The sequence below is a fragment of the Trachemys scripta genome, chromosome 10, assembly GCF_013100865.1.
Source record: "Trachemys scripta elegans isolate TJP31775 chromosome 10, CAS_Tse_1.0, whole genome shotgun sequence".
In the NCBI taxonomy this organism is placed as follows: Eukaryota; Metazoa; Chordata; order Testudines; family Emydidae; genus Trachemys; species Trachemys scripta.
Genome location: NC_048307.1, coordinates 6625029 through 6649752, shown reverse-complemented (window position 1 = coordinate 6649752; position 24724 = coordinate 6625029). Strand labels below are relative to the sequence as shown.

The 24724-nt window shown below is 55.4% G+C and overlaps 2 protein-coding genes across 3 annotated transcripts in view; one reads left to right on the top strand and one right to left on the bottom strand.

Moving 5' to 3' along the window:
• SLC5A10 (solute carrier family 5 member 10) overlaps nt 1-24724 on the top strand; it is an 87212-nt gene that overhangs the window by 12159 nt on the left and 50329 nt on the right. For both annotated transcript variants that reach the window (XM_034784705.1, XM_034784704.1), the window contains exons 6-9: nt 9410-9515; nt 12542-12622; nt 18555-18760; nt 22956-23091. In XM_034784705.1, the coding sequence (XP_034640596.1) occupies nt 9410-9515; nt 12542-12622; nt 18555-18760; nt 22956-23091 (529 nt within the window). The remainder of the gene's footprint in view (nt 1-9409; nt 9516-12541; nt 12623-18554; nt 18761-22955; nt 23092-24724) is intronic.
• The window catches only part of FAM83G (family with sequence similarity 83 member G), a 31302-nt gene continuing 25317 nt past the window's right edge, over nt 18740-24724 (bottom strand). Inside the window, exon 5 of the mRNA XM_034784703.1 lies at nt 18740-19266. Coding sequence (XP_034640594.1) covers nt 18850-19266 — 417 coding nt within the window. The 3' untranslated portion in view covers nt 18740-18849. The remainder of the gene's footprint in view (nt 19267-24724) is intronic.

Here is a 24724-nt window from a genome sequence, read left to right as displayed (position 1 = left end):
CGTGAGAGATTAGAAAAAACTTTCTAACTTGCAGGGTAGTTAAGGGAGGCTGTAGAATCACTGGAAGTTTTTAAGAGCAGGTTGGACAATCCCCTGTCAGGGCGGGTCTAGGTCTACTTGGTCCTGCCTCAGTGAAGGGGGCTGGACTAGATGACTTCTCGAGGCCCCTTCCAGCCCGACAGCTCTATGATTCTGTAAAACCACAATCTTGGCCACTCATTGTCACGAACGACCCCGGGGCACTTTTTCAGAAATTAGGGGTGGTTATCCTGGTGGCTTGGCCAAATTTCAGCTCCGGTAGTTGCATCCAGGCTCCCTACATTCCCCTGGCACTTTCAGCTGGATATGTGAACTTTCTTTCCTGCCCAAACCGAGTCACAAAGTGTTGCTTTGTGTTGTTGATCAGCTGCTGTGTTTTGCTTCAGAGGTGGCTGCATTTCATTGGTGGGTAATGTGATCCCTTTAGGTATAGTGTCAATATCAGTTAAGCGTGTAAGGTGCTTTGGGCTGTCAGATCATTTGTACTGTTTGGCCATTTTAGTCCCTCAGTATCCAGTAGATTGTGTCCTAGGAACCTTTCCTCACTCATGCCACTTCTGTGTACTGCCCAGGAAAGCTCTCCTCCACGTTCCTGGTCAAGAGTCTGGAGCAGAGAGAGCCAATGGAGACTCTGTCCTCTCTGCATATCTAGTGTAGTACCTGAGCACTTCCCAACTCACACAAGGAAGCAGCAATAACAATCAGGGGACCTATTAGACATGCTGGGACAGTGGTTATCTTGTTCTAGACCAGAGGTCCCCAAACTGTGAGGCGCCCCCAGGCGGGCGCGGAGGAACGTCTGGGGGGTGTGGCTGGGCCCGGGCCAGCCCCTGTGTGGGGGGGAGGGAACGTCACTCAGCCCCTCCCCGCCTCCAGCTCTGCTCCGGTGCTGCTCCAAGCTGCATCCCCAGCTCCCGGCCCCATGCCTGGCCCTGGTCCCAGCCTTGGCGCGTCTCCACTCCTGGTCTTGCCCCTCCCTTCTTCCCCATCCTCTGCTGCTGGCTGCAGATCCATTCCCGGCCCGGGGCGAAGGCTGGGGGTGGGGCTGGGAGCAGAGCCCAGCTGCCAGCCCCCATTGCAGCCCAGTTGCGGCTCTGCTTCCGTCCCAGCTGTGGCCTCGGCCCCCTTGCCCCTGTCAACATCCCCTCCGGAGCCACGGTCCTGCTCCCGGCTCCGATGGGGGCGGGGGTGAGGGGGCGCAGACAGAGGTAAGGGGGGGGGCGCAACCCTCAAAAGTTTGGGGACTGCTGTTCTAGGCAGACTGCTAGCTATGCTGGATATATTCATGATAACAGACAGTCCCCTGGTAGGGAGCCCTGGCCTGGAGGGATGAGAGGTTCATGTGTTAGCCCGCTGCGCATCCCAGCAAGAACTGACTCCATAGGCCAAAGTTCTTGAATTGGGCAGAGGCATGATAGCTTTAGAAGGACTCCTTTCCCATGGGAGCCGGGCATCTTTAAGTCCTGTTGTGACCTGTCAGGCAGATCCCCAGGTGTGCTGTTGCCATGGTTCTGGGAGCTGAACGTATGTTTTCCTTGTGCCCAGAGAGGGGGGCCCCCCAAACCTGCGTGGGAGGATGGAGGAGTGCCATAGTTTGGGACCCGATGGTTCTGCAGAGTGTCCCACAACTGCCCATGTATTGTGAGGGATCACAGGCGGAGTTTGAAAACATGTGGACTGTTTCAGAGCCGTGGTGGCCTGTGGTTTCTTGGTGATGGGGAGTGGAGTGGCAAACTCTGAGGGCCACTTGAAAATACAGGAGATTCTTCGGCTTGTAGGACTGGGATATCTGAGTTAATTTGATCCTGCCTTTATCCGACACAGCCATTCAGTCTTTCCCATGGGAAACAGCTGTTTTCAGAGGTTCAGCGCTAGCCCACTAGTGTCAGTCGTGGGCTGAAACTCTGTCGGCATCAGGAGTAACTGTGAAGAAATGCAAGTATGGAACCTCCATTATTTGACAGCTAGCACTGTGTGATGCCACATCTCTCTCCAGAGGGCAGAGCTGCCCTCTCTTCCCTGGTCCTCTTTCCCATTGAGGACCTAGGTAGTTGCTAGGAGGCTTTGTTGATTTGCCTGGCTTCCCTTGGATTTGGAGCTCAAATATCTAATTGCGCAGCTTGTAATGGCTGTTGACCTACAAATTCATTCCTGGATGGGAAGGTCAGAAAGGACGGTTGTGATCATCTGGTCTGACCTGCATAGTACAGGCCAGAGGATTCTAAAAAAGATGAACTTTGCACCTTCAAGTCACTCATTGGGTTCTCCCTGCTGGGCACAGATTATAGCCATGTGTCTTGAAACCTGTGCTATTATTTTGGTGTTTCTCTCCATGCCCGGGCTTGGTGTCTCAAGTGCTAAGAGTCACTCCCCGCCCCATGTCTCTTCTTTGCTAAAGCTGTGACTCCTCAAACATTTACTGTCCCTGCATTGTTATTACTGGTGAGTCTCAACTGGTCTCTGACTCACGCAGAATCCAGTTGTAAAGGAACTGGCCTAGACAAGGAGATTACACTGGCTGCTTGTGTAACTCACACACCTCCTGGGTGTGGTGTTCTGTCCCATCTAGTGGCACCGAGACCACTTAGGGCTTGTCTACACTGAGAAGTTGTCGACAAAACTTTTGTCTTTCACGGGTACTTAATAAAGCCCCACCTGAGAGAGACAAAAATGTTGCCAACGCAAGTGGCAGTGTGAACTCGCCTTTGTCGGCAGGAGCACTCTCCTGCCGACAAAGCTAATGCCGCTCGCGGGCCTGGAAATATTTGGTTGGCAAAAGTACCGACAAAGAGCATTTACCCACGCTGACTTTTAGCGACAAGGCTGCGTGGTGTAGACAAGCCCTTAGAGAGAGACAGAGATTAAAGAGTCTGCTTTACAGCCCTCGCTAACAGCCAGTTGGCTTTTAGCTCATGCAGTAGAGGCTCCTGCACTAAGTTCTAGAGGTCTCAGGTTCGATCCCACCCGCCGACAACCGGGGTCTGTCGGTGTTACACTAGCTCCGTTCCTGGTGCATTTGGATCAGATAGTTGTTGCCAGCCATACGTTGGGATGGATGTTTGAAAGCCCACAGGGACAAACTGAGCCGTGTCCTGCCTCCTATGTGGACTGTTGCGGGATGCTTTAGGGGAAAGTGTGAACCTACAATTGCACCCAGCTAAGCTGAAGGTCGCAGGTTCAAATTCTACTGCCAACTCAAGTGGGGTGTTAGACTTCAGGCACTAGGGATGGGCGTCCCCAGGGGTCTTTGTCCCCAGCTAGTAGATGGCATCATGTAAGAATATACGGAGCACCCTATCTGGCTGGGCAGCCCACTGTGGGTATCGGCCTGCTTTAAAGATCATATATGTTCCCTGGCTGCCGACGTCCTGGCTTCACCAGGGCCACGGGGTTAACCCCATTAAATCCAAATGCTGCCTTGCGCCTGTTTTCTCTCTTGTGCCTTGCTGACGGCATTGGGTAAGAGCCAGTTTTCAAGTGAGGTCACTCATGGGTGCAGGGAAGGGCAAGCCTCCTGCCAAGGCCGTAGGGCCTGACTTCAAAGGCTTTGCCCTCCTTGTACGATGGAAATTACTTGTCTCGTGCATGGTTCAGGCCTGCTTTTAATGAGCTTGTTTTTGTCTTTGGGACGTCTTATTAACCAGTCACATGTTCTCTCATTGTTTGCCACCCTAGCAAAATTACAAAGCAGGCGGAGATGTCATGGCCTCTTCAGAGCCAGGAATTAAAGGCATCTGCACCAGATGTAGCTGGCAGCAAACATTGTTAGACCTTAAGGAACCCAGGAGGAGCAGTTATGAAATCTGCTCTCCAAGGCTGCATCCTACCAGCCGGGCGAGGGGGCAAAGTGAAGGCTTGCTGGGGTGGGGGCACTCCCAGGAATGACGGCTTAGAAGCTGGCAAGCGTGGATATGAAAGACGGTAAATCACTCCGGAGAAGAACATTGGGAGCTCCAGGGAACGTGACGGACAATGGCCCCTTTACTCCCAGCTCCATGCTGGGATGGAACTGTGGTCGGGCGAAGCTGATGCTTCATCATGCTCCCACCAATGGAGAATGACCCTCTAAATTAATAATACCTTGTGCTGGGACTAGTGGCTTAGGGGAGTGTGACCGGCTCCCAAGCCTTCCCCCTTAGAGTCTCAGGATGAAGCATGGCCCTGGGTATCATTATTGTTATTGGTGAGTTTCTGCTGATCTCTGACCCGTTGCAGTGGAATTACCTAGTCCAGGAGCTGATGCTGGCATTTGGCGTCATTCCTGGGGGGCTGGATAAGACAGTGACCCAAAGTCCTATTAGGGCTTAGTTGCGGCTTTGGTCATATGTTCTCTATGGAAAGGCGCACACATCAAGCACAGTCAGTATTCAATTGCCCGCCCCCTACCAGCCTAAGCAGAGAATCCAAGATCTTAATGGACCCTGGGTACTGACCTGGCCTCTCCTTTAGGGATGGCCTGGCCGGAATGGAGTTGAGGCAAATTCGTAACCTAGCTAGAACCATTAACTAAAACACCCACCATGAATGGGTCACAGCCTCGAGATCAGCAGAGCGTGATTGACTCCAGCACAGCTCGGGGGACGTCAGCAGAAGTTCTGGCCCCAGCCTGGGCATTACATCATACAGTCGTTAATTACGAATGGCACGGCTGTTCGTTAAAGAGTCAAATGTTTTGTTCAGCTAGGGGACAATCCTGGATCTCCTCCCTAAGGGTGTTGGCTGCTGTAGAAGTGGAGTGGTACAAACATGTGGGCTGGGCTCTATTCCAAGTCAGGGATACCAACACCCCAAACCCAAGGGGGTTTGGGCAGTGGAGCAAGGGCAGAATGTGGGGACAGTGTGGGTGAGTCCATACATGCAAAGATCCACCAGCTATTTTCCCACCATAGAGAACAAGGGCTCTTCCAGCTAGCCTGCAGTAATGGCCATGGAGGGACTCCTTGGCAGACTGGTGGGAGGATTCCTTCTTGCTTACCCCCACGCCCCCAGGATGCTGCAGAGAGAGAGAGAGATCCGCAATTGCTTGGGCTGGGCACCGGTGCTGGATCTGTGTCTTAGGCACCGAGAGCGGCAGCAGCTCACAGATATCCAGCAGGGATGGAGCCTGGCAGGTCCAGCCAGGGGGCTAATTCCATGCCGGTCGGCAGAACACGCTGCTGACATTCTTTGGAAGATTAGAGAACAGCGCGTGTCCCTCCCGTGTCCTGGCTGGCAGGCTCCCGGGGATGTCAGACTGGGCTGGTTCATTCTCGTCACCCAGCGTGAGGCTGGGCCCACGTGCCTGCGGTTTGCACCTCACCCTCGGAGAAGCCTTGACCTTGAGTGCAAGATCTTGCCCTCGGTTCCACATCCACAACCCCGTCGCTAATCCCGTGGAGAATGTTGATGCCCTGCTCTGCTGAGCCGAGTGTGACGCAGCTCAGCTGTGTAGATCAAGCTGCGCCCCAGCACCATGTGTAGCCGGGACCCTCCTGATTAAATTGGTAGGCGTCCCACCAGCCCGCAGAACATCCACAAGCCGCATTCGTGAAGCTCCTGTGGGGTTGAGACTTACCAAGTCCTCCTCTTCTCCTGAACTTTCCAAGTTAAAGGCCTTGTTAATCTGGGACTCTTCCAGTAATGTCTGTTGGGCCTGTTCGGCTCCCACTGAGATACCTCAGGCATGTTGGAGATCCTGCTGGCGAAGGAATGACGTCTGCACCTGGGTTCTGTATAACAGCGGGAGGTGCTACAATCCCCCATGACCTGGGGAGCGTGGGGCTCTTTCTGCTCCTTCCACCATCCTGTTTGCATTTCTGGGACGACTCCTCCTTCCCTTGCTCCAAACAGAAGGCACGCTCTGGGGTCCTGCCCCTCTCAGGCTAGAAGCCAAGATGCTGGCGTGGAAGGTGCTGTGGAAAGTGTGCGAGGGGTTGGGGCATGAATGATTATATTTAGCCCTTTCCTCTGTCGATCTGGGTGCTTTCTCAGGCTGGGTGAGCGAGTGTGCTTATCCATGTTCTACTCACAGGGAAACTCACTTGCCCAAGGTCACCCAGCAGGGACTGGAATAAAAGCCAGGTGTCCTGGCCCCTAGTTTGCTGCCTCCCAAGGCCAGTCTGGTCTGGGACCAAGTTCCATCCTGGAAAGTGTCTCTTACTAATAACCACCTCTCGCCCTTCGTCAGCAGGTCTTCCCATGGCACCTCTGAAAGGCTCTGCTTTGGAGGCCTGACTAACTGGGGGCTGGCCCAAGGAGATATAAACTACACCTCCTGCACCCGCCTGGCTGCCCTGTGAACTCTGAGATCCTTAGCTGGGGTAAATGGGCGTCCGTGGAGTTGGGATGATTTGCACCAGCTGAGCACCTGGCCCTACATTTTTAACTAACCTCCCACTGATCTTTCCATGCATGCTCTCTGCTGGGCAGTGGAAGGTGCCAATGGGCGGCCGTTGGTTTGGGTCCTTCCGTTCCAGTCCCGTGGAGCCGCCTGATTCGAACAGGGTGTGATGCCACAAATGAACAAGGCTCGGAAGGACGGTGCCCTGGAGAGAGCTCTCCATGTGGGTGGTAGCCTTGCAACCAGCGACATGCCAGGGAAGAGATGTGCCGGGACATTCCCCCGGCTTTCGGTCAAAGGTGACATTTCATCGAATGACGAGGTTTAAAGGGTTTTGGAGTGACCAGTCCCTCTCCCGGTGGGGGGGGGAGGGGGGGCCTCTCCCAGGTGACCAGCAGAGCTGGGGTCCCTCAAGGCGTCTTGCTGCAATCTCATAGCAACATCTCCTACTTGTTCCCCAGAAGCTGGGCTCGCGGAACCTCTGGTGTGTGTTAGAACGGCTCCTTTGGCCGATCTCAGCATACACCCAACCCTGGGGGCTGCAAATCTGGTGAGGTGGCTAGAGCAGGGGAGTGGAAGTCAGGGTTGCTGGGTTTGATCCCTCACTTTGCTACTTTTTGCTGCCCAACTGCAAGCAACACCTATCACCGCTGAGTGCCTCAGTTTCTCCATCTGTCAAATGGGTATAATCTTTAATCAGCTTGTGGGGGGGTTGAGCTAATTGTTTGCTGTGAGCTCTTCGGCTAAGAGGTGTTATAGAAATACAGACCCAACGATTCCTCTCGTGTTTGCACTCAGCCCGTTTGCTCCTCTCCTGGCGGTGGATCTTATCTGTGATGTGCTTGGCATGAACTCCCTCTGCCCATGTGAGCGCCCCAGCTCGTGGCCCACCGCCCCACTGGGGATGGCCCAAAGCTCTGACAGCTTCAGCGTCCCACTCCAGCTGGCGGGGAGCGGGGCTCTGAGAAACGGCTTGGCAGGCTTTTCAAAGGCGGCGGCGGCTGCCAAGGGAACGAATCCAGTCAAGCAGAGAGAGAGAGAGACTGGCCCTCCCCCATTACTGCACCCGCTGGCCTGCCGAAGGGTGGCAGAGACGGCAAAGGAGTTTGCTGAGTAGACAGAAAACAGGGACCGAGGGGAAGAGCTGAGTTCCCCTCCAACCATCTCTAGGTTCAGGGTCTGTGGGGGTCTGGATGCTGCACAGCCTCTGCGGCACCCTGCCACCACGGGGGAGAACAACTCCCGTGTGTTTCCCGTGCTCCATTTTCTCCTGGGGGCCAGGCCCTCTTCCACTCTGCCTCCGGCTCTCCCCAGCCACCCCGGCCTCTCTTTGGGAAGGGCCCAATGGTGGATGTTGCAGAGATGAGGTAGCTTAATGGCCTTTCCCAGGAGAACTGAGTGCCTGGCCCGGAGACTGGGAGCAGCCCGCCCCTCTTATCCGCCTGGGCCGTCCTCCCCTTGGTGCTCCACCAAGCTCGCTGCCTTCTGGGCATGGGTGTGGCACATGGGAGAGACTCAGGGTGTTGTGGCGCTGTGCCATCATGCGTCATATCAGGAGTTCAGCGTAACCGGGAATTAGCGTCTCTAGTTCTGAGGTATCTGAGCTAGTGACCCTGCCGAGGTCGTCTCCTCTCCCCGGAGCACCAGGGGATGGATCCAGGGCCGGCGCTTCCATTTAGACAACCTAGGCAGTTGCCTAGGGCACCAGGATTTGGAGGGGGGGGCATTTTGCCGCGCTTGGTGGCAATTCGGCGGCGGGGGGGTCCTTCTGCACTCCGGGTCTTTGGTGGCGGGTCCTTCACTCACTCCAGGACCCGCCACCGAAGTGCCCCGAAGACCGGGAGTGCGGAAGGACCCCACCGCCGCAGAATTGCCGACGACGACCGGGAGCACGGAAGGACCCCCACCTAGGGCGCCAAAAACCCTGGCGCCGCTCCTGGACGGATCCTGCTCTGAAAGCATGACCTGCGCTTAGCCTGAAACAACAAAGATGTGAGGCAGAGCACGGGGGAGTCGGGGCTCCCGGGTTCTGCTCCTGAATCTTCCGCTGACTTGCTGCGTGACCATGGCTGAGTCACTTGACCGTGCCCTGCCTCAGTTTCCCCACCTGGCGCTCACCTGCCTGTCAAGGGTTGTATGAGGCTTAATGAGTGAATGTTTCTAGAGTGCTTTGAGATCCTCGGCTGAAAGTAGTGCTAGGAGGAGTGTGTGCTAGTGAGGAGTTACCTACCGTGGGGAGTTGCTGAGTCTGGCTGGGTCCACTTCTGCAGTGACCATCTGCCTTCTCAGCGGTAGGGTCAGCAATGGGGCAGTGACAGGCCCGATCCTGGCAGGTTCTGAGCACCCTTAACTCTCCTTTGTTCTCAAGGGAATGGGGACAGGCCAGCGCCTGGCGGGATAATAATAATCCCAAGCTCTTCTATAGCACTCGTCCTCCGGAGATCTGAAAGCACGTCACACAGGCGGCCGGTATCATTAGCCTCATCTTACAGTCAGGGAAACTGAGGCACAGAGAAGTCAACTGACTTGACCAAGGTGCCCCCAGCAGGCCAACCACAGAGCTGGGAATGGAACCCATGTGTCCTGAGTGCCACGCAAGTGCGCTAGCCACTAGACCACACTGCCTCCTCGTTAAGGATTAGACCCCTGTATGAATGTGTGAGAGGCCAGGTTGCCAGCTCTGATGACTGACATACTCAATTTCTCTCCAAACAGGCCCACCACGGGGAAGTGGCATTTGGAGCTTCCCTTGGTGTTGCCTGTCCAGCTCTGCCCTGCAGGGCACTACTCGGGTGGGAAGGGCAAGTCAGTCCCCTGGTTATTGCTAGTGGTTCTGTGCTCGGCTGAAGCGGGCTGAGACCTCCAGCTCACGTCACGTGCTGCCCGTGTGGGGAAGCACTTGCTTCCAGTTGGGTGCATGGCAGAAGGTGCTAAGCTCTGTGGTACCCAGGTTAGCTCTGGGTAGATTGTCCCCATTCCCACCTCTCTGGGTGTTGGCAGGGCGTAGCCATGGGCCTCACCCAAACGCCATGTTCTTTATTTCACATGCAGACAGATCTGTACTCGGGGGCCCTGTTTGTACAAGTTTGCCTAGGCTGGAACCTCTACCTCTCCACCGTCCTGATGCTGGTGGTCACAGCTCTCTACACCATCGCTGGTAAGTTGCCAAGGGTTGGAGCAGGAAGGACTCCGAGGACTCTGTTGGGCGCACAACGCTTACGTTTCACTTCTAGCTAGTGAAATACCTCTCGGCTCGTTGGCTCAGGATTCCCTGCACTTCTAGACGCTGCCTGGGCCAGGGAAGTCAGCAGGACTACTGGAGTGAGGGCTGCATGAGTGGGCTTCTCATGTCCAGTAACTTCCTCCCTCTGCAACATGTGCCTTGGATTCTCTCATGTATACGTACGTGTGCACACAGGTGGGCCTATTATTAATGGCCACCGTTGCGACATCCCCACATGGTGACCATCCTAAGAGGGTCCAATCCTTTATCCGAAGGGCCTTAGCGAATGCACTTCGCCGCCAACTTCCCTGCTTATCGGAATCCTTCGTGCTCTTCGGTTTCAAAGACCACAAATCTCAGCTCACTCGTGCCCGGAGGGGAAGTAGTAACCAGTGTTCTCCCTGCTTTACTGGTGGGCTGACCAATGGGATTTCCCCAACCATTCACAGGTAGTGAGGCTCAGAACTGGGAGTAGAATTCATGAGTTCCTGGCTTCCACCCTGCACAGACCACCGGGTCCGATCTCCTTGGCAGGCCCCTGAATTATTACCAGGAGTGGCGGTTCCCTTCATCGTCAGTGCCAGGGGAGTCACGCCAGCCCAGAAAGTTTGGCCCAATCTCTTCTCCTCTCAATCAAAGCAATACACCGCCTCAGTACCTCTAAACCAGGGGTGGGAAAGCTACGGCCCGTGGGCCATATCCGGCCTGTCAGACCATTTAATCTGGCTCTCAGCTCCCGCCGGGCGGCAGGGTCGGGGGTTTGCCCCGCTCCAGCCGGGGAGCGGGGTCAGGGGCTTGCCCCGCCCTGCGAGGCTCCCAGGAAGCAGCCGGCATGACCCCCCTCCGGCTCCTATGTAGTACACAGAGGCATGGCCAGGCGGCTCTGCGTGCTGCCCTGTCCACAGGTGTTGCCCCCGCAGCTCCCATTGGCCGTGGTTCCCAGCCAATGGGAGCTGGAGTCAACAGATGGGGCAGTGCACAGAGCCACTTGGCCATGCCTCAGAGCCGGAGGGGGAACATGCTTCCAGGAGCTGCTTGCAGTAAGCACCGCCCAGAGCCTGCACCACTGAGCCCCCCCTCCTCCCCCCTGCACCCTAATCCCCTGCCACAGCACTGATCCCCCTCCCGCCCTCTGAACCCCTCGGTCCCAGCCCAGAGCCTCCTCTTGTACCCCAAGCCCTTCAGCCCCACCCCAGAGCCTGCACCCCCAGCCAGAGCCCTCAGACCCTTCCCCCGTACCCCCACTCCCTACCCCAGCCCTGATCCCCCTCCCACCCTCTGAACCCCTCGGTCTCAGCCCAGAGCACCCTCCTGCACCCCAAACCCCTCATCCCCAGAGCTCTCACCCCCCCGCACCCTAATCCGGAGCCCCCTCCCATTCCCTGAACTCGTCATTTTGGGCCCCATCCCAGAGCCCGCACCCGCAGCCAGAGCCCTCACCTCCTCCCACACCCCAATCCCAATTTCGTGAGCATTCATGGCCCGCCATACAATTTCCATACCCCAATGTGGCCCTTGGGCCAAAAAGTTCGCCCACCCCGCTCTAAACGGTATTCGGATGTCACCGTGACTCTCTAGTTCCAAACAAATTGTGTCCGCGTATTTTTCAGTCCATAGAACATATGTGGGTGTTGGGTATTTAACTCTGAGCTCAGCGAGTGGGTGGGGTCACTGAGCCATTGAACCAGGAGAACATCTCTTAAAATGCGTGTAATCGAATCGGATGTTACTGGTTATGTGAAACCCAGACGTGTTGCCACGAGACGGGAGTCAATAGCTTCAAACCTTTTGCTACAACTCAGCTACCTTTTTAAGCCACTGCTCCTCATTGGCCAAGTTCCCATCTCCCTAGGTGGGCAGGCTTGGCCAAATCTCAAGGCTAAAGGGGTTGCTTGGTAAAGAGGACATAGAAGGGCTAAATGCACAGGGCCTGGCTAGACAATGACTAACGGGGGATCTGCTCAGAGTGCCAGCAGCTGGTGGGCGAGAACATCAGGGAGGGCGTGGAATTGCTTGAGGAGTACCAGGCAGGAGACTTAGGGGCAATGGGATGAAAGGAAGAAAAGGGAGGGATCCATTTCTTAGCCGTGCTCTCGCGTTGGCTGGAATGGAGTCCACAGCCGAGTGCGGGAAGCCCTGTTGCTGGGTTAGTTACAAACAGGGCAAAGCACTAAGGAATTAGCACCTATGCACCCCAGGCCTGGACGCGCGCACATACCTATTAATAACGGCCCCGTTTTGTGACCGTTCTAAGAGGCTCTAATGGACCGAGACCCTGTTGTGCTAGGAGCTGTACAAACCCAGAACACTCAGCTGGTCCCTGCCTGAGAAAGCGGACTGTTATCCCGGGGGGGGGGGGGCATTCCTGCTTTGTTGAGGGGGGAGGACGGGCCGGAGGACTGAGCAAGAGGCTGTCTTCGTTCCTGGGGGCTGCCTGTAGAAGTGCAAAGAGGAAAGAGAGGCGTGGGCTAGATCGGTGCCCGGGATTCGGCTCTGGCGCTAAGGAGAGCGCTGCTGCATGGCCCCGGCATGGCCTGCTGCGCAGGAGCGTGAGAACATGGTGCGCTCACTTCAGCTCCTCTTTCCAGACGAGCCCATGCCCATGCCCCCGCCCTTTCCTTTTTGTCCCATGCGCTTGGGACTCCTGCTCCACACGGACGGCTCAGCCTCCTCTACGCTTGTGGGGGAGCGCAACACCCTTACGCGCCCTGCTCTGCAACTGGAGTATGCCTGGCCCCAGCCCACCCATGGGGAGACAGGCAGCCCCATAACCCTTGGCTGCACAGCAGTGAACGGAGCTGGCCCTCCTGTTTTACCTTGGTGGAAGGTCTCCTGCTCAGCAGGGATCAATAACCGACGGACACGTCTCCAGGTGAATGGTTGGGTTTATTGTTGACATTACAACAACGCCCGACCCGGTGCCGATTGAGCCCCCTGTATCTCGTTCCCGTCTTGTGCAGGTGGGCTGGCAGCTGTGATCTATACTGACGCGCTGCAGACGCTCATCATGATCATCGGAGCCGTCATCTTAGCGGTAACAGGTAAGGCCAGGGAGCTGCACAGACACCCCCCCCCGTCCTCCAGGGAAACCTCTTTCGTCACGCAACTCGAGCAGTCTTCAAAATAAATTAAAATACCTGATCCGAGCGAGTCACATGGCCAGACGTTTAGGGTGAGCTTCGTCACGCTGCAGACGGCTTACGCTCCCCTGTGGCCATATCCCCATGTGTGCCCACCCTGTGGGTCTAAGTGATGCACAGACGTCATGCTGAGTCTCTGCACGGGTGAATTCCCCACCTACTGCCCTTCCTGCTTCATTGTTCTCCGTGGCAGGCTCCCAGTATCCATGTGATCGATATAGGATGACAGGCTGGTTAGGTGTTTGACTATCAAGTGGAATTTCACGTTTTTCTCCAGGGAATTCCCAGCTGTTGACTCCCGGGGTGTTATTTGGGGCATCCCCAGAAGGGAGCCGCCCACATCAGAATGCCGCTTCCTTTGATCTTCTCTGAAACATGCACAGCAAAAGCCCAGGCGTGAGAGAGTCGGCGTTCCACGTGCATGTAGCCAGGGAACTGGAACTGGTGTTGGGCACTCTCTTCCCTTCCTCGGGGTCTTCCTCCGGCTTTACTCTAACTTCATTCACAGGCATTTCCTGGCGCTCATCACTGGAGCACCTGAGTGAATATAGCCTCACAACACCCCTGGGAGGTAGGGAAGTCTCGTTCTCCTCCTTTTACGGACAGGGCACTTAGGCGCAGAAGGGTTAAGGCACAATTTTCACAGTTGGGTGTCTACTGCTAGAGGTGGTCTACACCGGGAACGTACAATGGCACAGCTACGGCTCTTAGGGGTGGGAAAAATCCACCACCCAAGAGACGTAGCTCTGTCGCCCAGCCCCGGGCGTAGACAGCGCTATGTTGACACAAGAATTCTTGTGCTGAACTATCCGCTGCCTCTCGGGTAGATGGATTGTCTACGCTGCTGGGAAACCTCCTCCCGGGGCTGTAGTGAGTGTCTACACTGCTGTTGTGCTGCTATAGGCGTCCGAGTGTACACACCCTAGCTCCAAAGTCAGTTACGTCTACACGTGGGGGAACATGGTGAAAAGTCTGAGCCTAAGTAACTGGCCTGATTTCAGAGGTGCTGGGCGCCAGCAGCTCCCAACCAAATCAGGTGAAGCACCCAAGCCTGACCAGCCTTGACCTACGTGACTTGCCCGAGATCGCTGGGGCGTCGGGCAGAGTGGAGGGTAGAACGCAGACACCCCCGCTTCCTCGGCCAATGTCTCCGCGATCCTTGCTGCACCTGTTCTGTGCAGCCCCTCCACCCCCCCCCCCCGTACAGCTCAGCACCTGTTCTTTGGGGGGTGGAGGAGGGCGAGAGGGGGCACTGTCTCTGACGCTATGTATTGACAGAAATCAAACCAAAGGCAAACAGCAGCCAAGGCTTTGACTGTACAAAAAAGGGCAGGACAATTCCCCCCGGTAGTAACCAAATCAGAACCACCGTCCTGAGGTGCAGATCAAAAAGAGGGCCGCAATTGGTGCTAGGGACAGAGAAGAGAGAACTAAAGGCCCTTGCATGCCGGGTATTGTCCCAGGTTTGGAGCAGGCAGCCGAACACGAAGGCCTCTATGGCGATTGGTTTTTAATCTGGCCTTTGTGCAGGAGTGCAAGTGCGGGAATGGCGTGCACACAGGTGTGCTAATGTTCACCATCCGCTCATGTGGGGCTGTCGTTCCCAAATGCCTCAGGGTTGAATCCGCTACTACCACTCGGCTGCAAAATAGCTGCTCCTTGAGCTCAAGCAGTGGAGGCCTGTGCTTTTAAATCCGAGGTCACAGGTTCAGGCCCTGCCAACTACTCATTCTGGGCTGTCATTGCAGAAATACTCAACAGCACAATACTTTGAGGAACAGCCTCAAGTCACCAAATCCTGGTGGGAAATCCATGCACCACGTGATTGCATAGAGACCGGGTTCGTCTGGGGTTCATGTAACAAACAGCTACCTCCACCAAGCTGTTCTACAAAAACCGAGCCATGACCACAGAGTTGGGAGTAGAACTGGGCAAAATTTTTCATCTGACATTTTTGTCAGTTGAAACGTTTTGTGAACTTGGGTTGATTTCCGCAAATATTTCTGGTCAAGATCAAAATCAAACAAAAACCAACCTCCCTAAAAACAATTCCAAAATCTTGACATGAAACATTTTGACGTTTTTCAGAAAGGTTTCAGTTTTGGGGGTTGAAATGACTTTTTAGGTTTTGGAATTTCCTTCCCCCCGCCATTTTGTTTAATTTCCTCCCAATTTTATTTTAAAAATGCAAAAATGTTAAAAATAAATAAATAAATTAAAAAAAAAAGTTTGAAATTGAATCAAAATGTTCCAATTAACGAACACTTTTTGAAAAACTTTTTGGAACTGCCAGCAACCCAACCCCACTGTTGTGAGCCCAGCTCTAGATGGGTAAAATCAAGCAGACTGGCCCAGGGGTCTGGGCTGGGATCCCCTATCCAGCATGAGCCCTGGGCCGGCTCTCACAAATGTATGTGTGCCCACCCCCTGTGGCACTGATGCAAACAGCCCTTGTCCCGACCTCTGTGGAGGAACGTACCATCGCGCGCACACACCCTGTTGTTGTGGCTCATGGCTTGGTTACCATGGCAAGTTATTGAAAGCACAGCTTAAATCCCTGATTCCTTTTGGCGTGCACCACAAAGACATTAATCCTGGTGTGTGAACACATTGGGCGTTAATGAGGCAGCTGTGGGGCAAATTCTCAGTGGGCCTCCCATACTGCAACATCCCTCTGTTGGTCCACACCTCCCGTGTGTGCAAATGCCAGTGGTGCTGCATGCAAACTGCTGCCTTTGGAAATACTGCAGGGCCTGGAGCCCGGAGTGCATCTACCTACTTTCCACTATGATTCAGTATTCGCTAACCGCCCACTCTTATTAGAGAGCATTTATTCTTGCTTCCCGCCCGCTCCGGTCTTTGGCTCGCCCGCACCGGGATTAACCAGGTGTGGGCGTGTAGCCACTTCCCCTTTCACAAGGGCAGGGCGAGTTTACAAACACTGATCCTCTCCCCAATGCGACGGGCCTGTTCTCAAAGCAGTGTGTGCGTGTGGGAGGGCTCAAGTCCTCAGACGATGCTCTGAAAACATCCATCCGCCCCCTCTGACTTTGGCCTGGGATTGATGGTCCCAGGACTAAACTGCAGACTCCCAGACTTCTGGGGAAGAAAAGACCATCAGGATCATCTAGTCTGACCCTCCTGCCCTTCGTAGGCCAGAGATCCTCATCCACCTGCTCCTGTAGTGGGCCCGTAACCGCTGCCTGGGTTACTGAAGTCCTCAGCTCATGGAACTGCACTGGAATGGAAAGACACCGAGGGAGGAGTAATGTGCATTTTTGGGGTGGCATCTTAAAAAGGGAACTGGGATGGGCTCACGCTGCGAACTTGAGAGTCAGACCCAGATCTCAAACGTCTACTGCTTGGCCGGTTACAAAGCTGGGGACTGTTGGCAAAACCGAGCACTGCACTTTGATCAGCCCAAAGTTCTGGGGTGTTTGGATCGGAGCTTGGTCAGGGCTCATTTCTAAGGGGGAACCAGTGCAGGGGGCCGGGGAGGAATGAAGAGGAGAAGGTAGAAGGATGGATGTTTTTCTACAAGAGCTGCTCATGCTCAAACCGGCAGGAACCCAGGGCAGTTCTGGGCTGTGTCCTGCGGGAGGTCGGATCAGGCGATCGCAATGGGCCCGTCTGCCCTTGGAATCCAGGAATAAAGTCTGGGCTCGGGGCCGCCAGTACCCGAGTGTGAGTTCTCACTAACGAATTCCCAGCCAAGGATGCCGGTGTTTGGGAGCATCCGGCTTAGGAGTCACAAATCCGCAGCAGGCTGGAGCGTGAAAGGCTCCATGGGGCAGACCCAGCAGACGGCCCAGGTCTTTCACCTGGCCCCCAGTTTTGGCCTGGGCCCAGAGGAGCACTAGCAGGGCATTCGGTTTCCATGGGCTGCACTGGTAATTCTCTCGGCTGCCAGCCGCTGTGACTTATGGGCACTAGCTAGTCACGCGGGTGGCAGGCCTGGCATAGACCCCTTCAAAGGGCACAGAAAGGAGGGGTGGGGGATGGAGGGGAGGGTCCATATCGATCTGGCAACCCCATGAATCTAACCTGCTGCTAATGCCAAGGTGCTGAGAATTGGGCTGGATGGAGGGGGAGAGGGTCGGAGCTGGGGGTGTCAGATCTGGGGTGGAGGTGGGGCATTAGATCTGGCTTCCAGTTCAGGCCCCGCTCTGATTCTCACAAAGCAGCAGCGCAGAGGAGGAACGGAAGGCGAGACAGAGACAAGCTGCTTCCCCCCTCTCCCTCCATCGCTTTAAAATAAATTCAGCCCCAAACACCACAAGTTGTGCTAGAAGCAGCCCCCGATATCCGGGCCTGGGGTTTGCCCAGCCCTTCGTAGTTGGGGCTGCTTCCTCAACCTGCCCCCAGACGGCTACCTCGCCTCTGCCCCATCTGCTGGGGCACAGGAGTTTGCGCCCAGTGCCCAGTGGGGGCATGGCATGGGCTTGGGCAAGAGGAGACTGGCAGCTTCTCTTGGGTGTGAGTAACTGTCGCTGTGCCGCATCGTGTGTGCAGCGCCTGCTCTCATGGGAAGTGGCCACAGACGGGATGTTCGTGCTCCTGCATGGACTGGCTAGGAAGGAAGTGCTGAGGAAGGGGAAGGGCATCTTCCCACCTCCTTTTGCAAGCCAAGTGTGTTGCCTTCCCCTGCATCCGCAGCCAAATTCTCCTCCCAGCTAGCCAGGGTAATCCCCTGGCTTCAGTGGGGCAACTGCAAGGTGAATTTAGCGCCGTCTCCCAGCGGCGGCGAGGAAGCAAGCCTGGATTCCCGCCTGGCAGCAGGGCTGTCGGGCAGCTGGGTGCTTCGCAAGATCCTTGTGCCGCAATGAGTGTCGCCGCTGCTTAAGCTGGCGGGGCTGGGAGTGGATGGGTGGCGCTGAAAGCGGGCTGCTGAGGGGCGGGGTCTATAATCTGGGGTTTATTTGCCAGTGGCTGCCCAGGCTTGGGATGATTTGGGGAGAGCAGGGGGGCTAGGCCTTTAGCACAGGTGTTACTTTCACCCCTGGGAATTAACTGCTCCAGAGGGAAGATGCCATTTCTCAGGGTACATCTGTGCTGAAGCTGGAGCTGTGAATGGGATTGCAGCACGTCCAGACATGCCTGCGCTAGCTTTGGTCTCGCTCGCTCCTGTCCCAATAGAAGTAAGGTCTAGCCACTCGAGTACCTAGCCAGGATACCTGGTGGGCTTCGATAGCTCACGCTAGCTAGGTCGAAGCGAGCTCAGATATGTCTACACGTGCTGCAATCACCTCTGCTCGCAGTGTAGACGGACCCCAAGAAAACCCAGCAAAGTGAGTCTGTATTGCACTTGTGTCTAGGTACCCAGAGACTCTGGGGCTATCAGGTCACTACCTAGATCGACAAAAAATGGTCTGACTTCTGAGTCAAAGGGTGGACCCTGCACTTAGCACCGTCATGAATCAAGTCAGTCGCTACCTCCTCTGGTCACTTTTACCACCTAAACAAGAACATCCCGCTGCCCGGGGACCTTTGTGCTTTAATAAAAGTGAAGTACAAACTCAGTGGAGTTTGGAAGTACAAACTCAGTGGAGAGAGCCTCCCGATGGGGAGCCTGGATCCAGGACCCGGGATGCGTCCCCTGGGGGAAGCAGGAATCTACCGGGCCCAACTGTGCAAAACACCAGCTGATTCACGTGTCTCTTAAATAAGAATAAAATTCCGTCGCAACGTGTGGTGGTTCTTCCTCTGGCCCTGCCTCCTGGGGCAAGCGGGAAGGGAGGAAAGATTCTGCCTGGGAAGGTGGCTGTGGCTTTTGCCAGCTGATCTGCTTGTATTTCAGTGCTCTAATCCGCTTCCCCTCCCCGTTCCCTTCCAGCGTTTAGCAAGATCGGAGGATACCAGAACTTGGCAGAGGCTTATTTAAAGGCTGTTCCGGCCAAGATTATCCCCAACACGACATGCCACCTGCCCAGAGCGGACGCCATGCACCTCTTCCGAGATCCCGTCTCCGGAGACCTCCCCTGGACTGGCATGACTTTCGGGCTATCTGTCTTGGCCACTTGGTACTGGTGCACCGACCAGGTAAATGTAAACATATTCCCCCTCCCTCATGGAATTGCATCTCCCCGCTCTATGGCCTCTGAATACTTGCAGTCCACCTGCTTCGGTGCCTACTGGTCCTTGCGGCTGGTGGCCCCAGGAAGCCTCCGTTTGGAGTCGGTGGAAACCTGCTGGCCCCCGCCTGCCCTGGTCTTGAGGTGCTTGGACTGTGAGAGTTTGGTGAGCGGGATGCCGAGTGGCGTCCTCACTTCGTCCGCTGTCCTCTGGCTTTCTGGGAGGGAGGACAAGGGCTTGCCGGTTGCTCTGTGGAGGCCTTGGCCGGGCTGCATGTTCCTGATGGAACTGAAACCTTTGCTTTGCCAGTATGGTGGGGAGCTGGTGGCTACGATGGGTTTTTTAGCACTGGTTCCGTCCGCCTTGTATTTGCTGAGCCCTGGGTTTTTCTCGTGTCTCGGGGCATGGATGCCCCCTTTGCCTTGTCCTGGGCATGCTGAGTTCCTGGATACGTAGTGGTGGAAAGGCTGACCCTGTTTGATAAAGACAAGAGAAGAGAATAATGCTTACTGGCAAGAATTGGTTGGACACACACGCCTGAAATGCTACGTGTGGGCCTGGCTCTGCCACTGACACTGTGCAACCTTGGGCGAGTCCCTTCGCCATTCCCTAGCTCTAATTCTCCTCGGGTCTGGGGTGACTGGAAACCCCCAAGAGAAAGAATTAACCCAGCGTTTCCCATTACGGCTCCTATGATAGCTTGCCCTCTGTTTCCCCCAGAAATTCACGGCATCACTTAGGTCTCCAGAGATACCTCCGTGCCCTGCCACTGTATAGTGGCCTCAACACCCATCGTGACCCTCGGTGTGGCTGCTTCATGCAGGCTTAAGGCAAGATCCATGCAGCCGCAGGTCCTGGCTCTGGGCGTGGAGGGGACCCTCGGACCAACACAACTTGCAGCTGTGGATTTCAGTGGTGGGGAAGATGCCACCTGAGAAGGGTGGAGCAGGAGGTGACATTGGTGTGGCAGGAAGCCAGCAGCACCGTAGCACTGGGGGGCTTGATTAGTTGTGCAGAGGGGCCTTTACATTGGGTCCGGGCCCCAATACCCTTAATCCACCACTTGCATAAACTGGATATTTGTCTCCCTCTGTTTCCATCCTATTAGCTGGTTAAATGCCCTGGATGGCTTCTTTTCCCCACAATCCTTTGCTGTGGGCTCCCATGCCAGCCTGCAAAATGGACGTAAAACTACACCCAAATCAGATGCCTCCACTCACGCAGGAGGTCGCATTTCACACTGTGCCAGCACACCCTGGACGTGTCTTTGTCCCGGCTCCGCTTTGAGGCCGATATGGCCCACGCCCGAGCCAGAGAGGCCTCTTGGCACTGGATCCAAACAGAACAAACCCAAAGGGCCCAGCTGGATGGTGTCGTGCAAAAGCCCATTGAACGTGTTGAGACGAGCAAATATTTAGATAACAGAGACAATTGCTAGGAAGCCGGGCAATGCACCGTGCGTGTTTCCACCACGCCTCGTCAGCAAACAGGATCCCTGGCACGAGGCTCTGAGCTCCAGCAGCACTGCTGAGAAACACGCTGGTTCCTTGCAGGTGACCCACTAGGCTGTAGTTCTGGCCCTGCCACTCTGATGCATCTCTGGGCCTCCTTCCCATAGCATCTGAGCGCCTCCCACTCTGAAATGGCGTGGGCCTCCCGACACCCCACTTTCTAGGTGGGAAACTGAGGCACAGCGAGATGAAGTGACTTGCCCAAGGTCTCGTGGAGTCTGTGGCGGAGCAAGAACTTGAAGCTGGGTCTCCCTAAGCCCAGATTGGCGTCCCAACCCCTGGGCCATCCTTCCTCTCTAAGAGCTTTGGATGAGTGATCAGTGCCCTGGCCGATGCTTGTGAGGTGGCACCTCCTCATCACCCCCAGCCTGCCCCTGTGCCATCTACTGTGAATCAGCCTCGATGAGGTTCCTGGCCAGGGGAAATCCCCGGTGAGACCGGCAGGCCGGTTCTCGCGCCGCGTCGCTGTGATTCAGCCGTGCGACTTCCTCTGAGTCACCCCGATGGGGACGCGAGGGCAGCCTCCGCACTTGGCATCTTCCCTGGCTCATCGGATGGAAGGGCCAGGAAAGAGCCACTCAATTGCTTGGGCCAGCCCGTGCCCTCCCCCTCTCTTGGATCTATGGGCCTGAGGCTCACTTAACCCAGGCCAGTCTCCCTCCAGAGCGACTTCGTTGGCGTCAGCGGAGGTGCCCCCCCCCCGGATGCCGGTAGCTCAGGGTGGCTGTGGGGCGCCTGCTCGTTGCAGCTGTAGATGACGGGTAAAGGCACAATGGCAGGGAAGCCTGGTCGTTCTGACTTGGGACAAGGCTTCCGGCCCCTCCAGAGCGACGCTGCTGCTTGGGGAGGTCAGCTACGCGGGCCTTTCCCGGGCCCAGAGACTACAACAACACTGCGGGGTCATGAGCACTCGGCACCTCTGAAGACACGGCACAGTAACATGGAGCCAAAGCCAGAGCGGGGCTGAGCCCCTGAGAATAAAGCTGGGGGGGGTTGGCTGTTTAGCTGTTTAGCTGAGCTGGTTTTTTTGCAGCTCTTCCACTGACTTGGCTGTTTTGAGAGAAGCTCTGAATCCAGCCCTGCCATCAATGGGAGGAGCTTGGTTCCTGCAGAGACCTGGGAACTAGCCACTCTTGCTCTATGTTCTTGGCTTTGCTACTGAGTTGCTCGGGCAAGGCACTTAACGCCTCTGCCTCGGTTTCCCCATCTGTGAAATGGGAGTGCTAATGCAACAGCCCTGTGAGTGAGGCTGTGTGGGCGGGTGTCTGGTGCTTTGAAGATGACCGCGTCACGCCTTGCACGCTGTGGAAATGCTCCATTGTGCTCCCTCCTCCACTCACAGCTACGGCACCGCTCTGCTCTTGGGAGCAGCGGTGACGGTGATGGAGCAGTGGGACTCTCTGCCTAGTGCTCTCAGCCCACTGATAGGGACAGCGCAGAGAGGCACAGCACGCAAAGCATGATGGGCATGCATGTTCATGTGACACCGTAAGCACTAGTGGGTTTGTTTGTGTAGGGTCGGATGCCAGTGCTGTTGTTTACATATATATTTTTTTAGGGGAATCTGGAATTTAATTGTGGGGAGAAAATTGCTCCTTCATTATAGGATAGAGAGGGTCAGTGTGAACGGGAATGTGCCACACTGAATTGAGGACTTAACAATGCTTCTGTCTCTCAATATACATGGGCACATTCTCCTGCAACTTCTCCCCTCACTCGAAGGCTTTGTCTACGCTGCACTTTCGTCGGTAAAATGTAGGTAAAACTACATGCATCCGAAGAAGTGGGTATTCACCCACGAAAGCTCATGCTCCTATACGTCTGTTAGTCTATAAGGTGCCACTGGACTCTTTGCTGCTTTTACAGATCCAGACTAACACGGCTACCCCTCTGATACTTGGTAAAACTTTTGTCATTCAGGGGTGTGAAATCTGCCCCCCACCGCCCCCTGAATAACAAAAGTTTTACCAAAGAAAAGCGCCGTTGTGAACAGTGCTTTGTCCCGCCGACAAAGCTACCGCCTCCTGTTGGGGGAGGATTTATTTTGTTGGCGGGAGAGCTCTCTCCCTCCCACAAAGACCAACTACACTGCGCACCTCTTAGCGGCATGGCTGTAGCAGAACGGCTGAGTCGCTAAAAGGCATGTAGTGTAGAGACAGCCGTACTAACACTGGGACCAAAGAACCCAAAGCCTGTCACCGAGCAGTGCTCCTGCCTTGCCAGACTGAGTGTCACACTAGCCGGGAACCCAGCAATCCCACCCGATTGATCTCAAACGTGGCCGAGCGCAGCTGTGTTCCTGCTCTGTTGTGCAAGGCTGCCACCCGCAGAGACGACGTATCCCAGCATGCAGTGCTCTCGCTCCAGCCCAGTGGAGGGCGAGGTGGACCCTTGCATGCAAGGAGCTGGGGTCTCCAGCGGAGGAAGTCCATGGGTGGCACTGGGCCGTTCTGATGTTCTGGAATAATACCAGCAGATCCTGTTCGGGGCAGCCCTGCAGGATGCAAGGACCAGATGGGCCTGGGCTGCAAAATTTGGGTTGAGTGCTGAACGTCCCCAGCGTTTGGGGGAGTTTGGACATGACATGGTGGTTGGGGCCCAACTTCTCAAGCACTAAGCTGCAGCTGGTCGTGTCTCCCTCTCTCTTGCAGGTCATTGTGCAGAGGTCTCTCTCGGCTAAGAACCTGAGTCACGCCAAGGCCGGCTCCATCCTGGCGAGCTATTTGAAAATGCTGCCGCTGGGGGTTATCATCATGCCGGGGATGATCAGCCGGGTTCTCTATCCAGGTGAGGTACAGACACAGCAAAGGGGAAGTGTCGGCAGGGTTTTATAATTTGCCTGTCACTGAGCAAAAGCCGCTGCGGTTCAGAAGGGTGGCTTTAGCCACTTTGCATAGAGGATTGGGACAGTATGCCGAGTCCCTCTGCGTGGACATTAACCAGTCTGCAGGGTGCTCTTCAAAGGGCATGGGATTTGCTTGAGTATCCTTGGTCAAAAGTTCTCCTTTTCCTCTTCTAGTGTGTGCTGGGCACCGGTGGGCTGCAGTCCCCCACCGCAGAAGTGGCTGCCTTTCTATGGTGGTGTGTGCGTACAGCTAGTGAAATGCTTTGGAAGGAGTGTTATGTTGTTGTGTTGGAGATGGGCTGTTTCAATCCCAATTGGGTTGAGGGGTGTGTGTGTGTGGGGAGGATCAGGGCTGAATTTTGGGGTTAGGGCTGAAATTCAGTGGCACCAGCTCTTCTTATGAGCCTTTGCCCCAAGCTTTGCAAGATCATCTGGTGTTGTGAGATCTCAGCAGCATCCAAATGGGAAATAGACTCTTTCCACTTCAGGGTTCAATTTGGAACCAGAACGCTACAGAGTGGCTGAGCTTTGGGACACGGATCCTTGATGCCCCACTGACGTTTGCAAGGGCTCAGAGGAGAGGGTTACGGTTCAGGCCCATTGCTAGCTATTAGGTCACAGTCCTATCTGGCGTAACTCTTCCATTAATGACCCTGTGGATTCTGGGCTTCTCCAGGTTACACCAGGGAGGAATTTTGGCTTGTGTGACGCCGTAGGGAGCGGGGTGGACTGACCTGGGAATGTCGTCTAGTTTTACTGGAACTATCTGCATGGGGGATGGAACAGCAGGGGATGACTTTATTTGAGGGCCGATACCTAAGCCTGTAACCTAAGCTGGGAGGGGGATGGGGCCAGGTGACACCTTTGCCCGGGAAACTGGACAAAGGCTGGAGGAGGAGCCGGGGGGAGGGTGGAAGGAGATGGCTGCAGTGGTGTTTCAGTTTGAAGCTGGCTGGGGAACCGGAGGGAGCCCCCCAGGGTTGGGGTCTAAACTCCCTGTCGTGTCCCCCCCACCCCCCAGGGACCTGGATGAGGGGTCCTAGTTGTACCTACAAGCTCTGCTTGGGACTGTGTTCCTGTCGTCCAATAAACCTTCTGTTTTACTGGCTGGCTAAGAGTCACGGTCGATCGCAGGAAGAGGGGGGTGCAGGACCCCGGCTCCTCCACACTCGGTGACAGCTTGAGAACGGCTTATTGTTTATGAATGAGCGGGTTGAGGTTTCTGGTCTGTTCCTAATGATGACCACGTGACTCATTGGCGTCTTTCCCCTTCAGAAGTCTTGGGGAAGCTATTGCACGAACACTCGTCCCAATACAAAGCTCCCTGGCCAGTGTCTGGACGCTCTGGCTGGGACGCGGGGCCACAGCAGACTGCTTTATAGCGATGCTTGAAAGTTTTTGGCACCTCCGGCTTTATACAGTGCTGCGATTTTCGGATGAACGAGTAAAATCGCATTGGCTGTTCGCTTAGCATCATCTTCGCAGGGACGTGAGGGCGAGCATATATGGGGTCTGGGCTGGTAAATTTCATTACCTATAGACAGATTAGAGCAGGGGGTCTCAAACTGGGGATTG